Here is a 14,586-nt window from a genome sequence, read left to right on the forward strand (position 1 = left end):
TTATTTCCACTTTTGAGAAGAAAATGTGAGGTCAGGTAAGTCCTGGCACGGTGAGAGCAGAGAGGGAACAGAAACAGGTAGAATGAGGGCCTTAAGGTCTTAGGCTTGACATGAATGCTGGCTAAAAGCCATCAAAGCAAAGCCATCTTTTCTTACCCCGCAGTAACTCCCCCCAACCCTTCTCTGTCTCCCCCCTCTCCTCTCTCTCTGTCCTTGCAGAATGTGTCCTGGGGTAAGCAGTACTCCTATGCCCTCTTCAAAGCCATGAGCCACATGCTGTGCATCGGGTATGGCGCCCGGGCGCCCGTCAGCATGTCTGACCTGTGGATCACCATGCTGAGCATGATCGTGGGCGCCACGTGCTACGCTATGTTTGTGGGCCACGCCACAGCTCTAATCCAGTCACTGGATTCCTCACGCAGGCAGTACCAAGAGAAGGTAAGAGTCATGCCGTTGCATACAGGAAACATAATACTTTTAAAGTAGATTAGTCCCGCTTGATTTATATAATAGTAGATGTCTAACAAATGGGTTACAGGGTGTAAGACCTAAGGTAAGATAGCAGAATTATACCAGGTATTAGTTTGATTGGTTGGCTCTTTTTTTTTTTTTTTTTTTTGAATTACATAAGATCTCGCTCTTTGGAGCGAAACTTAAATTAGCTTTACTCTCAGTTGCTCTCGGATTGTAAAACCCAGGATGATGACCAGAAAAGAGGATTCCTCTCCCTCCACAGCAGATAAAAGTAAGGTCGCTGGGGTCAGGATTGGACTTTAAAATGACCAGAGAAGTTGCATTATGTTTTTCTTTCTTTTAATTTTCCCTATTACATAATTAGATTTTTTTTTTTTTTCCGCATGGAGAGTGATTATTTCGCTTTACACCCAGCCACCATCTGTGATCATGCTGAGGGGCCTGGGCTTCTCCCAGAACAGCCGGCAATGACCGATGTGCTCCTGAGTTTGCACGCGAGACGCCAAGTTCAACTTCCATGCTTCTCCGTTACGCAGCAGTAAACCCATTTGCTGCGCTTTCCATACGGCCGTGTGCTGGTGGGGATTAACGTCCTCTAAGTTGTGTCATGCCGGGACACATGTATGATTAAAACAAAAAGCTGAACTTTCCCTTATGCTGCAGCAGCACTAATTCCAGCTTAGACGAGCTGAATTGTCCATAATGTATTCCATTTATTTAATTTTAAATTGTTTTTGCCAGAACAATGAATTTTTTATTTTTTAAATCTTTTCAAAATTACAAAGTCAATTTTATACAGCTGTAGGAGCTGCACAGTTTAGATTTTAGTAATTAAGATACTACAAACTACTGGTTTTAGTGATTCTAAGCTATTTTTGTCGCCACAAAGACTCTCCAGTCATTATGTATCATGCCATAAAATCTTCTCAAAAGACAAAAAGGTTAATTGATTTTATATCCATTTAAGACAACATTCTGAGATAACCAATCGACGTCTGTACGATACTGCAGCATATGTAATTAGAGGTGCTATAATTAGTTGATTAGGAAAGTCGATGTGAAGCTCCTTTGATGTTCATTCAGTAATAGAAGCCACGTTGAGCCTTTCAAGTTTTCTCTTGTGCTCATATGTGGTAATTGGCCATTCTTAATGAGATTAGTATTTATCCTTAAAGGCTTGTAATTAATCAAATATCACAGTTGACAAGTTTCTTTAAAAGAAGTACAGCAAAACACAAATATACCTTACATATGTTCTTGCATAAGTCGGGATTTAAGTTAGTGAAAGTTTTTAAGTGAAATTAAGTTCTTATTGCTGCTTCTTTCTCCTTTTTGTGTTTAGTTTGACCTGCAGGCCATCAGTAATAGTTCAAACAGGACATACAACTGAAAACAAGGCTTACACTTCTCATATGAAATCGATCAGAAGTTATAATCAAACAATTTAATGCAATAAGATATAATGCAGTACGTTGCATTTGAAATGGTACCGTTTATTGCATTATGATTTGACACAATAAAATGCTGGATAATCTAATGTAATACAGTGTGATATGATGCAGTATGAGACAATTTGATACGATGCCGCATAACTCAAGTTACCACCTTATTGTGTTATATGGTGCATTGCAGTAAACTTAGTGTGGTACAGTATATGATTTACTACTAGAAAGGATAGTATGATACAGTTTGACCTGATACAATACATTATTGTATTTGATACAATGCAGCACAATACAATATGATATTGCCTATAACAATGCAGCATGTAATTTAATACTGTACTATATGACGTAATACAATTACAATACATAATGAAACAATTTGACATAAAGAAATACAGCATACATTCTACATGATACAATAAAACACGACATGCAAATATGAAATGCCATATGATATGCTAACAGGTAATGCAATTTAATGCATTCCGATGCAGTTTGATGCAATATGATACACTGGAATGTGAATCAATACACTGATAACGGCACACAGTGGTGTTACAATGTGATGTGAAATAACAAAATATGGTAAAATACGATTAGGTTCAATGTAAACATGATATAATGCAACCCAAATAAACTTTAGCTGTTTATTTTCTGCCAGTCCACTAACAGCTGACTCAGAGATTACATGTTGGTTTGTTGCAGACTCGTATTGTGTTGGTTTGTGCATCGGCACAAACAAAAAATAAAAAAGGGAAAAAGTTCAAGTGGTACACATTATCTGTCCCGTGGGAGGCTGTTGCCATAATTCAGATCAGCAGAGTCACCTTGGCTGTAACTATAACAGGACATGCTAAAGTACCAGTTCATTAATTTACACCTTACTTGTAAAAGCATTTAGATGGTTTTAATTTATTCTAGCACGATGGGCTGACCTTGCCAGATGCTTTTGTGGTCGATGCAATCTAGAAAAAGCCCTCGTTGCATTTGGCACGGCTCCACACAGCTGTTTTAACATGCCACTTAAGACTTGTCATTACTGTATGATTGCAGGGCTTTTGCCAGAATCTTTCTGCTGCAGAATCACTCTTGCATGCATGCTTGAAGTTTAATCATAAAAATAGAAGAAGAAGAAAAAAAATCTGGACATTTTGCATGTCCAGATTTATTGCAATTAGGAAAATAATGTTAGGGTTGCTTATAGACAGCTAAAGGCACACCACAAAACATTCTTACAAACAGTTGCCCACAGAAAACAAGTCTAGGAGTCTAAGGTTACTGAATTAGTGGCATTTCTCTTGCTCAGTGTGTGATGTGCATCTGCTTCACAGCCGACAGTCTTAATCTACTCCTCCCTTCCCGTTTTACCTTTCATTTCAACAGCCCTCCAGGCATTGAACTCCGAGCTTTGAGGCCGTGAATATGTCTTGTTTGTGGGAGCAGAAACCCCAGTGTGTGGCCAGGTTCAGCTAGGGCTGATTTGCTGCATGGCTGTGCATATCAGTGAAGCAGGATGAGGAGCAGCAGGAATGAGTTCAGGGTGCTGAGCCTCTAGTCATTACATCTATCTCTGCCACAGCTGGGGGCTGGGGGTGGGTGGAAGGGGGTTAGAGACATGGATGCAAAGATGGATGACGTGGGAGTTATCGTTACAAGTAATTCAGTGGTAGATTTTGTCTGTGGCAAGCATTTGTTGGGAAAATGTGACCCATATAGCCAATGTTTTTAAATGTTCTCTTGTGATGCGTGAGGGTGAAAAAAATAAATAGACTTAAAGGGGATGAAAAAGACAGAGTGAGCACTTTTAGTGGCGAGGAGTCGGAGACATTGTTGGAGGGGAGAGAAGGAAGTGAGGGAGTGAAGTATGCATGATATCAACACATTCCTGCTGTGATGCCTCGGTGCTGAATCACTGCAACCCAGAGGACATCTGTGTCATTCAGTTCAGGAAGACAGAAGACCTCTCTCTTTATAGCTGCTTTCTATATTTTGCACCAAAAGATCCTTTTTAGCTACTTTAGGCACCAACTAAAAATACATATCAGATTTTTTTTTTTTTCTTTTTAGGAAATTGATCGACTCACGTAAGAACTAAATGACTGAGGGATATGGGAGTTTTAATCAGATGCTGGAACTTAATTACTTCATCACAAACTTATAAATACAAAAAAAAGGTAGAATTTAAAATTAAAGCTCCACAAACAAGAATTTAGCATTTAATTTCTGATCTGATGTTTGTTTTTATGGAAATCTTTGGATTAGCAAAGCTAATCAATTCTGCAAAAAATAAAATAAACACTACGACATGGGAACAGCATTTAAACTTTATTTACTATACCTTCTATAGGTGTTGCTTGGATCAGAGCAGAACTTCATACCCCATGTGTGTGAGAGAAGTCGTAAAACAGGAGTTCAGTCTTATTGTTTGAAGGAAAATCAACATTAGTGTGGAATTTTGCATCGTTTTCTAGCAATTAGTGCAGGTAGCAGAGCTAGCAACATTCTTAGAGAATTCTAGCATTTACCATAGACCAACATTTCCATAAAGAATATAAACACTTCTAAATCCTGCTAGCTCTTTAAGAAATGGAGGTTGAATAGCAAAAGGATAATGCAAAGCAATTTTGGTGCAATATGCTCATCTGTCCTGCTATCTGCTAAAAGTGAGGCATTTTCTCATTCTCTCTTGCAGTCTGAATGAACTGCAGACACATAGCTGATACTGAAAATAGCACACCGAGTCTTTTTTGCTCAGTAACAACCTCTACTATGAAGAACGTAGTTGTTAGCTTGATCTAAGTGGTGCTTGCTACTCATCAGTTTATGCCCAGTAAGAGCTGACCAAGTTACAAAATCATCTTATTGTGGGTCATCAGTTGATTTCCCATTTATCTTTACCGAAAGTACTATATGTTAAACATCAGGTCATGTTGATAATGCTCCCAAGTTCTGCGCTTTCGCCTCACTCTGTGCCCCACCTTGACTAACTGAGTCAAAATGCCCTGCTTGAGTCACAGTGGACACTCTCCAGCATCAACTGTGTGAACTCAAAATAAATCAATTTCCCACAAACAAAACCCTGGCCCCTTATCACCTTTCTGCAGCTGGGAGAGGGAATCAATAAAGGGGGGCATTGTGACTCAAGTGTCTTCTCTCGCTCGCTGACAAAATTCATTTTGTGGGGCCAGTTGCGCCGCACCGGTCAAAGAGCTTGCCACTGGCCTGAGCTACCAACCTCAGCTGCTGTCTGCTCTCCCCCACTGCTCTGCTGTGATTACCCAGGGGAGTGTGAGAGACGTTGTTTATTTTCAGCTGTCTGGGCTGCGGACTGGATGGTGAAGATTGTGTCTGTCACAGATCTGTTACAGAACTGAACAAAATAGATGGTTTCTTCTGCATCTTCGGCTTTCCCTTATTTCTTCTCTTTTTGATTTTCCTGAAGCTTGAATGAAAACTTTTTCACAGATTTAGTAATTGAAAAAAAGGCAAGAAAGGGGAGGATTGAAAAGTTCCTCTCGTATTTGTAATATGCTAATATTATTATCCCATTTTTTTACAGTGCAATTACATTTTACAGCTTCTTCTTTTCTGTCACAGCCTGAAAATATTTTTTTTTGTTTATTTTTCTTTGAACTTTTATGCAGTTTTTTCTACTGGTTTTGTGAAATTACTTGATTCATTCCTAGTCTCAAAGACAGCCTCCTTGGTCTTTACTTCTTACAAAGGTTAAGTCATTTCATTTGAAGAAACCTATAGTTGTCCTAATGGCAACAAATAAAATTTTGATTTCACCTCATATTGGAGATGAATGTGGAAAAAAAAAACAAAAAAAAACACCCCTCACATTTCCATTTTTTTAGTAAAAAAAAAAAGAAACCTAACCTTAACAAAAACTTGGTCACATTTCCTCATGTAAATAAAAGTCTGAAATGTGTAGTTTGTCTACCCCTTCACTCTGACACCCCCAAACAAAGGTTAGTTCAGAAGTCACAAAATAAATAAGTTATCTGCTGTTAGCATTTGTCTTACAAAATACTCAAACTGATCATCAAATTTGATCTTCTAAAACCATTAGTTACTCTGAAAACCATTCAAAACAGGTTTGAAAAGCCTGGTTGTGGAAGCTGTTTGCACAGATCTATCACTGAGTCTGCTTAATATTCTTGTCCTTCACGGTCTGATGTGCGATGCAGACACACACAGACACATCAACCCAGGATTAATGTGGATAATGAAAAAGTTATTTGCAATCTAATGGCCATTTTTAATCACTGAATCAAACCTTGGCTTCCTTTGAACAGATCTCAAGTAGTGACTTGTGCATGAGTTGTTTTAAAAATGATCTGTACTCCGAAACATTTTCATTATTTTTATGCGTTGGGTACATTATTTCATATTGCTACGAAGCTCCTGAGGGGCTGTGTGTCTGCTGAACCTCAGGAAGAAAACTGAAATAAAAATGTTCAGTGTGCATTATTTAATCATTTCCTTAGAGTGCCTGTGAAGAAATCATTAACTAAAATACAGACAGGAAACGGAGCACTGTCAGGGTCGAACACATCACAAGAACCTAAGATTGAAATACAAAAGACACTTGCTACCTACGGCAAAAGACAACTTTCCTTTAAAAGAAATGTTTTAGGGCCCCATTTAAGTTGTCCATAGTCCCGCGATTGTCCTTACTGTCCTTATTGTCCTTTTTTGACACGCACATCTTAACAGCATTCTGCCAAATAAAGGGATTGTAAAAGCTGTATGAACTGAAGCATGTGTCATTTTCTTTTCATCCTTTCCTAGTATAAGCAAGTGGAGCAATACATGTCTTTCCACAAGCTTCCAGCAGACATGAGGCAGAAAATCCATGACTACTATGAGCACCGCTACCAAGGCAAGATTTTTGATGAGGACAACATCCTGAGTGAACTCAACGACCCACTCAAAGAGGTGAGACAGCTTCGCTGATGAAACACAGGAGTGAATTCAAACTTTGACCCCATATCATTTCCTGTTTGATGGAAAATTTAAATTGTATTTTAGAATAGTTTAAAAAAAAAATAGTGAAAAGTGTTTCTGACAGCTTGTGTCACATTTGCGAGAAAAAAAAAATCTATTCTCAAGGGTGAACTTTGAATGTTTAATTTGGCACAAAAAATAAATGAGTATTAGGTTGAAAGATGTGTGTGTAGCGAGGGGCTAGTTTATGTCTGACGACTTAAGACTCGGGTGTCGAGACAAACTATTGTGCAGGGGTAGTTCAGTATGTGCAAAGAGGAAAACTTTGGATAGAAAAGACAGACTGCCAAATTATCTAAACAAATACATTTTATTTTGTAATATAATCTAAAACATAAATGGATTGTAAATGTTTATTGTTTATAGCACTGATAGATTGAATATGGTTGTCAGACTTTTAAAACTTTGCCGTTTTTGAATATTAACTTAAATAATAAATAAATAAATGAAAACAAAAACATGTTCAATCTGTTGTTGCAATTTGTCAATTTAGGGCAGAAATAAATGTTGTTTTTTTTAGCATTCATTTGCTAAAATCACATTCTTGCATTTTTTTTTCTGCAATATAGATGGATAGATGGATGGCAGGCACAAATCTCATGCTTTGAAGAATCTGTAATCACTGAATAATTCAGTCCAGGTATCATTTCAGGCACAGTCTGAGGTGTTTACCTACCTGCAGTCATTGCCGTATAAATAAATAATAAACAGATTTATTTTGAAGGCCTGCATAAATATGTTCGCTTTCGGACATTATGGCCATTTTAATGATGAATACAAGAAAAAACATCTTCTCTGGTTTGTAATTGCAAACAGGCATACTGTTTCCACACCGCTGCATAACCTCCAACTCGTATTCCTGCTGGCTGCCATATGACAAATCTTCAAAAAGGGAAAGCCAAAGATTAATTCCCAGGCATGAATGCCGGCCCGCTATGAGAACCGTTTCCTGTCTAATTCATTAATTCTGGTGCACGACTGAGGTCAGAACTCTGACAAACGCTGCGCTAGCATTCTTCTCTGTTGCCCTCACGTAGCCATCGAAGCATTGCAGAGATTGGTTATCTTTTTGTTAATGTCCCGTTGTCACTGGAGGAGAGCTATCGCTCATCTGGGGTCAACAACACGGCACTGCGGTTGCCAAGTGCCCCGGCCTTCCATCTGCACAGCAACAGAGATGCGACGTACAAACAGACAACAAGCTCCTAATCTCCTGCTGCTTATGAGGGGACAGGATGAGACCAGCGAGATGGCTCACAGCCGGCACCAGAGGGCAAACTCATCAGGATCTGATTTATGTGCCAAAAAGTTTCCTCTCATGAGAGATATGGGAAGTGCTTGGGAAGTATTAAGCCTAAATCAGCGCTGTGTGTCCAATTTCATTTATGTTTGCAGATAACGGTTCAGAGATGAAAGGTTTTGTGTCCTACCACCTGTCTGCCTGCCTGCTTGCTTGCTTTTCCCCTGAGTTCAGGTGGAAATAAGTGAATTATTTATGGCACGAGCGCATATCCCTTTCTTATGTCCCTTTTTCTCCTTTTCCTCTGTCAGGAAATTGTCAACTTCAATTGTCGTAAGCTCGTGGCCACCATGCCTCTGTTCGCCAACGCCGACCCCAACTTTGTGACGGGGATGCTGAGCAAGCTGAAGTTTGAAGTTTTCCAACCCAATGACTATATCATCAGGGAAGGCACGGTTGGGAAGAAGATGTACTTTATTCAGCATGGCGTTGTGAGTGTCATCACCAAGTTCAACAAGGAAATGAAACTAACCGATGGATCCTACTTTGGAGGTAAAAAAAAAAAAAAAAATAGGGAATATTTTTTTTTATATCTGGCTTTTCTACACACTCACATAAAAATTCAAACACTCATTATATGATTGCGTCAGCCTGCTCTGAGCCATACATATATATGTGCATGTAACATGCTTAGACAGAAAAGCCGACTAAGGCTTGTGTTTGATGCTGTTGGAAGTCATTGTAGATTCTCAATAACCAGTGTCAGACGTTAGTCAGTTTCGGTGCTTACATAATCGCTCATCTGGTTGCTGGAGAGGGCCAAGGCACGGATCAGGCATCCCTTAGGACACACACAGAGGTCCCTCCTCCACACTCGCCCTCGCATGCAAAAACTCCTCGCCTCCTCTGTTCGTTCTTGCTCGATGTATTTATCACGAGCAACTGGAAACTCTTCTGCGTGAAGTCAGGAGCACCTTGCTATTCTCACCCTGTCGCCGTGCTTTAAATCTCGAATTTTCATCCTTTTCAAGACATTCCAGATTTCATACCTTTCTTCTTTTTTTTTTTTTTAGATGTCACTTGTAATTTCATTGCAGGTTGTTTACTCTGCCAAAATCTACATGCAGACATTGCTGTGTCTTTTTGAAAGCAAAGCAAAGTTTCCTATTTTAGACTGTCTTGCATTTTTTATCTCTTGAGCTCACCCCTGCTATGGGAGGAGGGTAAGTCTAAGAATACCTTCCCTTTGGTTTGTCTGTTGAATGCACTGTGACTCGTTGACGGGCTAAAGGAGGCAAAAACAAAAAGTCTCTCCCTGTTGAATCGTCAAAGTCTATTATTCCTGTCCAGCACTGCCTTCAAATGTCTCTACACCTCTGCTCAAAACAGGGAAATACTGTGCCTTGGAAAAGTATTTGCACCTCTTCACCTTCTCCACACTTTTGTCACATAGAGACCATCCTTAGTTTATGCTATTAGTAACTTTTGATGTACCTTATGCATATTTCATGCGATAAAATAACTCGAAGATGTGCATACGTGTAAAAAGAAAGGACACATCATTCTACCAATCTGAAAAGTGTGATGAACATTGGTATTACATTGCCCTGAATCAATAGTTTGTCAAACAACCTTCAGCTGCCATTCTACCTGCAAGTGTTTTAGGGTGTGTCTCTCTACCATCTTTTAACATCTAGAGGCTCATTTCATCTGCAGATTCTTGTTGGCAAAAAACTCAAGCTACCTCTACTTCAGCCTTGACTCCATATTTTTTTATTCCCCGTCTTTTTTAAACCATGCATACCATCAAAAATTTACATTTTTGATTTCATTTGCCCAGAGTATCTTCTTCTACAAGCCCCCTAGGTCCCTCGCATGGATTGTAATGAACTGCCAACAGGACTTTCTTTCAGCAGCAGCTTCCTTCTTGCTGTTCTTCAATAAGGGCCAGATTAATGGAGTACTTCTCCAGAATTGCTTTCGCACTGCAATGTGTCAAAGAATCCAAACTCTTTGGAAAAACCTGTTCAGCCCACCTCGCCTGTGGTGGTACTGCACCAACAACCAGTGAAGGAAATGTCACGATAACCTCAGAAGACGACTTTCATCTTTGCAAAGCGTAAACAGAAATGGAGTGGTGTCAGATTTTAGCTGTTGTAGGATTTCTCACAACATATTTTCCCACTAACATTACACTCTTGTGTTTATTGAGTTGTATTTACCCAGAATGCCCTGCTCTGTAGTTTGCTTCCCGTCTCCGGTCCGCTCACATCCACATATCCATTCGAAACCACAAGAGTTCACGTCAGCTGAACTGAGACTTGGGGTGTTTTAGGCGGACCAGAGTTTGCTTTTTTTTGGTCGCTTCAGAGTTTGATTGCACTTTCACACCTCCCTGCAAATCTTTCTCTGCAAATCAACTAGAGTTCGATTAAATCGGGCCAAACAAGGCTGCTGTGAATGCACCTTCAGTTTGTGATGGTGTCTGTTTCACTTATGTTTTCAAATAAACCCCCGATGATCTGTTGATCTATCACACAAAATAGATTTAAAGTTTGTTTTTGTAACATGACAAATTGTGAAAAGGTTCAAAGGGGTATGGATTCTTAGATGCCTCAGGTAACTCTTTGGGAGAGTCGGGGACCATCTGGCATTGCTCTTGTGGGAAAAAAAAAAGCCATAGGAAACTAATAGCATAATGATGAGCAGGACATTTGGGAGGACAGTAGGTCACAAAGCACCTTCAGCCATGGTCATTACTACACCTGCATGCTGAAATAACATCACCTCAGGGCCAGAGTGGATGGGATTACATATTACTATCACACAGCTCAGCAGTGAAGCTGTTGTGTGGCTTTAGGAATAATACAGCATGATGCTAGAACAAGACAGACAGCAGACGAGAATCCCTTTTGGGCCTTGGTGTCTTAGTCATACGAGACTTAACCCTCCTCACACACACAGGAGGAAAGCCGGTTGCCACAAGTGCATATGTGACACATGACGTGATGGTAAATTATCCTCAACGCTCCAGGAGTCGGTGGTTACGCTTTGTGACAGCACAACAGACACGTGTCAAACTGCAGCATCGCGAGGAGTGATAACGAGTCCCTGACGTGCACGGACCCACAGCAACACCCGAGGTTTTCCAGGTGACAGGGATGATATTTCAGAAGAGTTTTAAAATTCATTTCAGGGCTCTCCTATTTGCTGGATGTCAACACAGAATTGCAAGCCAGGACAACAACAAAAAAAAGAAAACAGAGGCAGCTGAATATGTATAAGGCACTAAACCAGTGAACTTGCCTGCCAAATAAATGGCAAAAGTGGGTAATAGATCTTGTTTTTCTAACTTTATACGTTGTAAGTTTTTCTTAGGAGCAACAGTAACTTTTTGTAAGGTGCATACAGGTTCTTTAACCTACTTGTTAAAATAATTGTAGGGGGGACATGACTTATCTAAACATGAAATGCAACCTTGGCATTAGACGTATGAGGAATTGACTAAGTGAATGGGAAAAAAAATCCAATCTTGCTGATGGTTTTTCTTTGTTCAAACTTTGCAAAAGCTATAGCTTTCATTTGTCTATATCAGCATCAGACAAAACATTATTATCTACTCTCCCACTGCTGTTTAGCCCACTTTAATCGGATTCTTGGTGTCAGGTACATTTATCTCTGGATGTTGCCATTGTTGTGCCATGTAAGCTTGTTAGTTGCATAGCATGCTGCTTTAAATACAGACCAACTACCGGCTGTACTTGTTTTGACTCCTGTGTCTCCCACACGTCTGAAACCACATGTGACATGATGCATTCTTCTGTCAGCGTCTCTCATCCTCTGTGTGTTTGCCAGATTCGCTAAGGAACCCCTCGCTGTAGAGGCCGCTTTTCCATTACAGCAGTGCTAACACCTTCTTCACACTCACACCTTGAGAGAGTGTTGCTTGCACATCTTGCACAGTCTGTGCCCCGCTTCCATGATTTATCATGGCAGAGCCAAGAGAAATTACAACGTAACAGGTTAACGTTGGCCACGTGAAGGAAAGTGGTAGACTGTGTACAGGTGCAGATGTAAGTGGAGGTCAAAGAGTGTTAAAACAGATACGGGACAGTAGATGAGGGGGCTGTTTTGCTTCGGTCAGGCACTGCAAATGTTAAGTTACTGTTACGCTGTACCACGGATGCTGGTGTTTGTAAAAAAACAAATTTTACGTGGGTTTCATTGTGAAAACATTGTATTTCATTTTGTGAGACGCCTAATACAGTCACATCTGCTCAGTTATACATGTCGCTTATGATGTCAATGTGTTCAGTGTTAAGATGAAGAGTGTCAGATGTACAGTGTGCTGCTGAGTCAGAACAGTAAGTTGTTTTGCTATGACATCACTATCAATTTTCTTTATAATGTGTGTTAATTAGTAGTAATCGACTTGTAATGTCGACTTGTACGAGGCAGAAACATCGACAACAACTTCATCAGAATTCAAACTGTGAAAATCCTGAGCATGCTCAAAGCAGTGTGGTGCTAAAGATTTTCCAAAAATAAATGTATTCGGGTCTAATGTTGACGCTGTTTATCTTACATTTGATATTCATTAAAAGTAGTCAAGATAAAGTGGATAAATATTGATTTTTAAAAGAAATGATAACTCCTGCACTTTTGGTTTTTAGTATGGACTGCTTGAATGGACTTGTGTGAAGTTGGCCTCTGTGTCATTGTTTTGTGTAATAATCAACTTCAAACATAACACTTCACAATCAGAATTTTGGAAAATTCTCACTTTAAAAAGTGTTTCCAAAAGAAATGCAGTGTGTCACTATATGCTCAAATTACATGTGGTAAAACATGACGATGGACCTGCCTGGATTTTATTCTTAATAAATGGAATTTATGAATTCAGCTCACTGACTCTTTTTCAACCTCATACATTAAGAACCTAAATGGAGAAAGAACAATTTCCACATCAGTCAAGCATTCTGCATGCAGAGGAGAGTGAATTTGTTTCAAGTGCAGAGCTTGTTCGTGGCAGAGCATGAGATTGAAGGTCAACACATGCGCCACAAGAAGATTCTGTCTGGTCAGGACATTTATACTTTAAAAGAGCTCAACTGAAGGAATCATTTAAGGTCCCTCCTACTACATTAGTATGTAATGGTTATTTTACACAACAGAGAAATAAAAAAATATATCTCACCTGGGTGTGTTAACAAGAAGCTGCTGGAAGAACTCCCAAACCAGGCTACAATTAAAGAATGAAATCACCTCAGTCATGGGAGGTAAAACTAATTTCTCTGTTCTTGCAAAGTATGTAAACAACTTAAGTGGTGTTACTATCAGCTGACTGATAGGACATATGAGTAGCAATGCTTTTCTTCAAATGGATGTGCACTGTATACAATGATTCTGCACTAATAGAGGTAGGAAGTTGGGGTGTTTATATATTGTGCTGCTCAGTGCCAATGTGATCAAAGTGATCAACGGGGGACTACAAGGAGAAGATAGATATGTTGCTGATGCACTGTTCTGCTGTCGTTCTTGTATTTCATCGCATCAGAGACAGAAATACAGGTTGCTGTAAAATCATCCCCAGCTTTAGTTACTCCTTACATTTTAGAAACGAATGCAGTGCCTAAGAGCCTGACAGTAAAGCTAACTACAGTATTATATTATGGGACTATTAGCTCTCTATGGGATGATGAATTGTCATAGCATAATGACTGTGACAGTCCTGCTCATGAGCTTCTCAATTTATTTACATTCACATTAACTCTCCCTCTCCCAAACCCTTTGCTCTCACAGATTCATCTATATGATAATGTGTACAGTAATTACTGGGATGATTTCCTTTATGGCCTTCTGTACACTCCCAGCCCTTGCTACTGCTTCCTTCATGTGTTTTTTTTCTTTTTTCTTTGTACCTCTGTGTCCCTGTCGTGCAGAGATCTGCCTGCTCACCAAGGGCAGACGGACAGCGAGTGTACGTGCAGACACCTACTGTCGACTCTTTTCCCTCTCTGTTGACCATTTCAATGAGGTGCTAGAAGAGTACCCCATGATGCGACGTGCGTTTGAAACCGTAGCCATCGACCGCCTGGACCGCATTGGTAAGACCCAATTTTTCCCTCGTTTCTAATTGATTGGTTCTGTTGCCCGTCATCATGCCTCATTGTCTTGTCCTAATCAGACTCTGATTGCCCTTATTTCCTCATAAAAGCATTGTGTGTGCCATCTTGTGCTGCATGACCTGTATGCTACCTTTTCCTTTACTTGTCTGTTTTTTTTTTGTTTTTTTTTCTTTTTCTTAAATAACACAAAAGACAGTTCTGTTGTAACATGTCTTAGTCCTTCTAATGAGCAAAAGTAGCATTTTGTGGTTGGATTAATTGGAAGGCGGTGCATGTCGCTGTCCGG

The 14,586-nt window shown here is 39.8% G+C and overlaps 1 protein-coding gene across 1 annotated transcript in view; it reads left to right on the top strand.

Moving 5' to 3' along the window:
- Positions 1 to 14,586, top strand: part of hcn1 (hyperpolarization activated cyclic nucleotide-gated potassium channel 1) — a 77,263-nt gene that overhangs the window by 48,049 nt on the left and 14,628 nt on the right. The window contains exons 3-6 of the mRNA XM_016674769.1: positions 220 to 438; positions 6,717 to 6,863; positions 8,484 to 8,724; positions 14,115 to 14,279. Of these exons, the coding sequence (XP_016530255.1) occupies positions 220 to 438; positions 6,717 to 6,863; positions 8,484 to 8,724; positions 14,115 to 14,279 (772 nt within the window). The remainder of the gene's footprint in view (positions 1 to 219; positions 439 to 6,716; positions 6,864 to 8,483; positions 8,725 to 14,114; positions 14,280 to 14,586) is intronic.

This window comes from Poecilia formosa, unplaced genomic scaffold (genome assembly GCF_000485575.1).
Source record: "Poecilia formosa unplaced genomic scaffold, Poecilia_formosa-5.1.2 Scaffold100, whole genome shotgun sequence".
NCBI classification, from domain to species: domain Eukaryota; kingdom Metazoa; phylum Chordata; class Actinopteri; order Cyprinodontiformes; family Poeciliidae; genus Poecilia; species Poecilia formosa.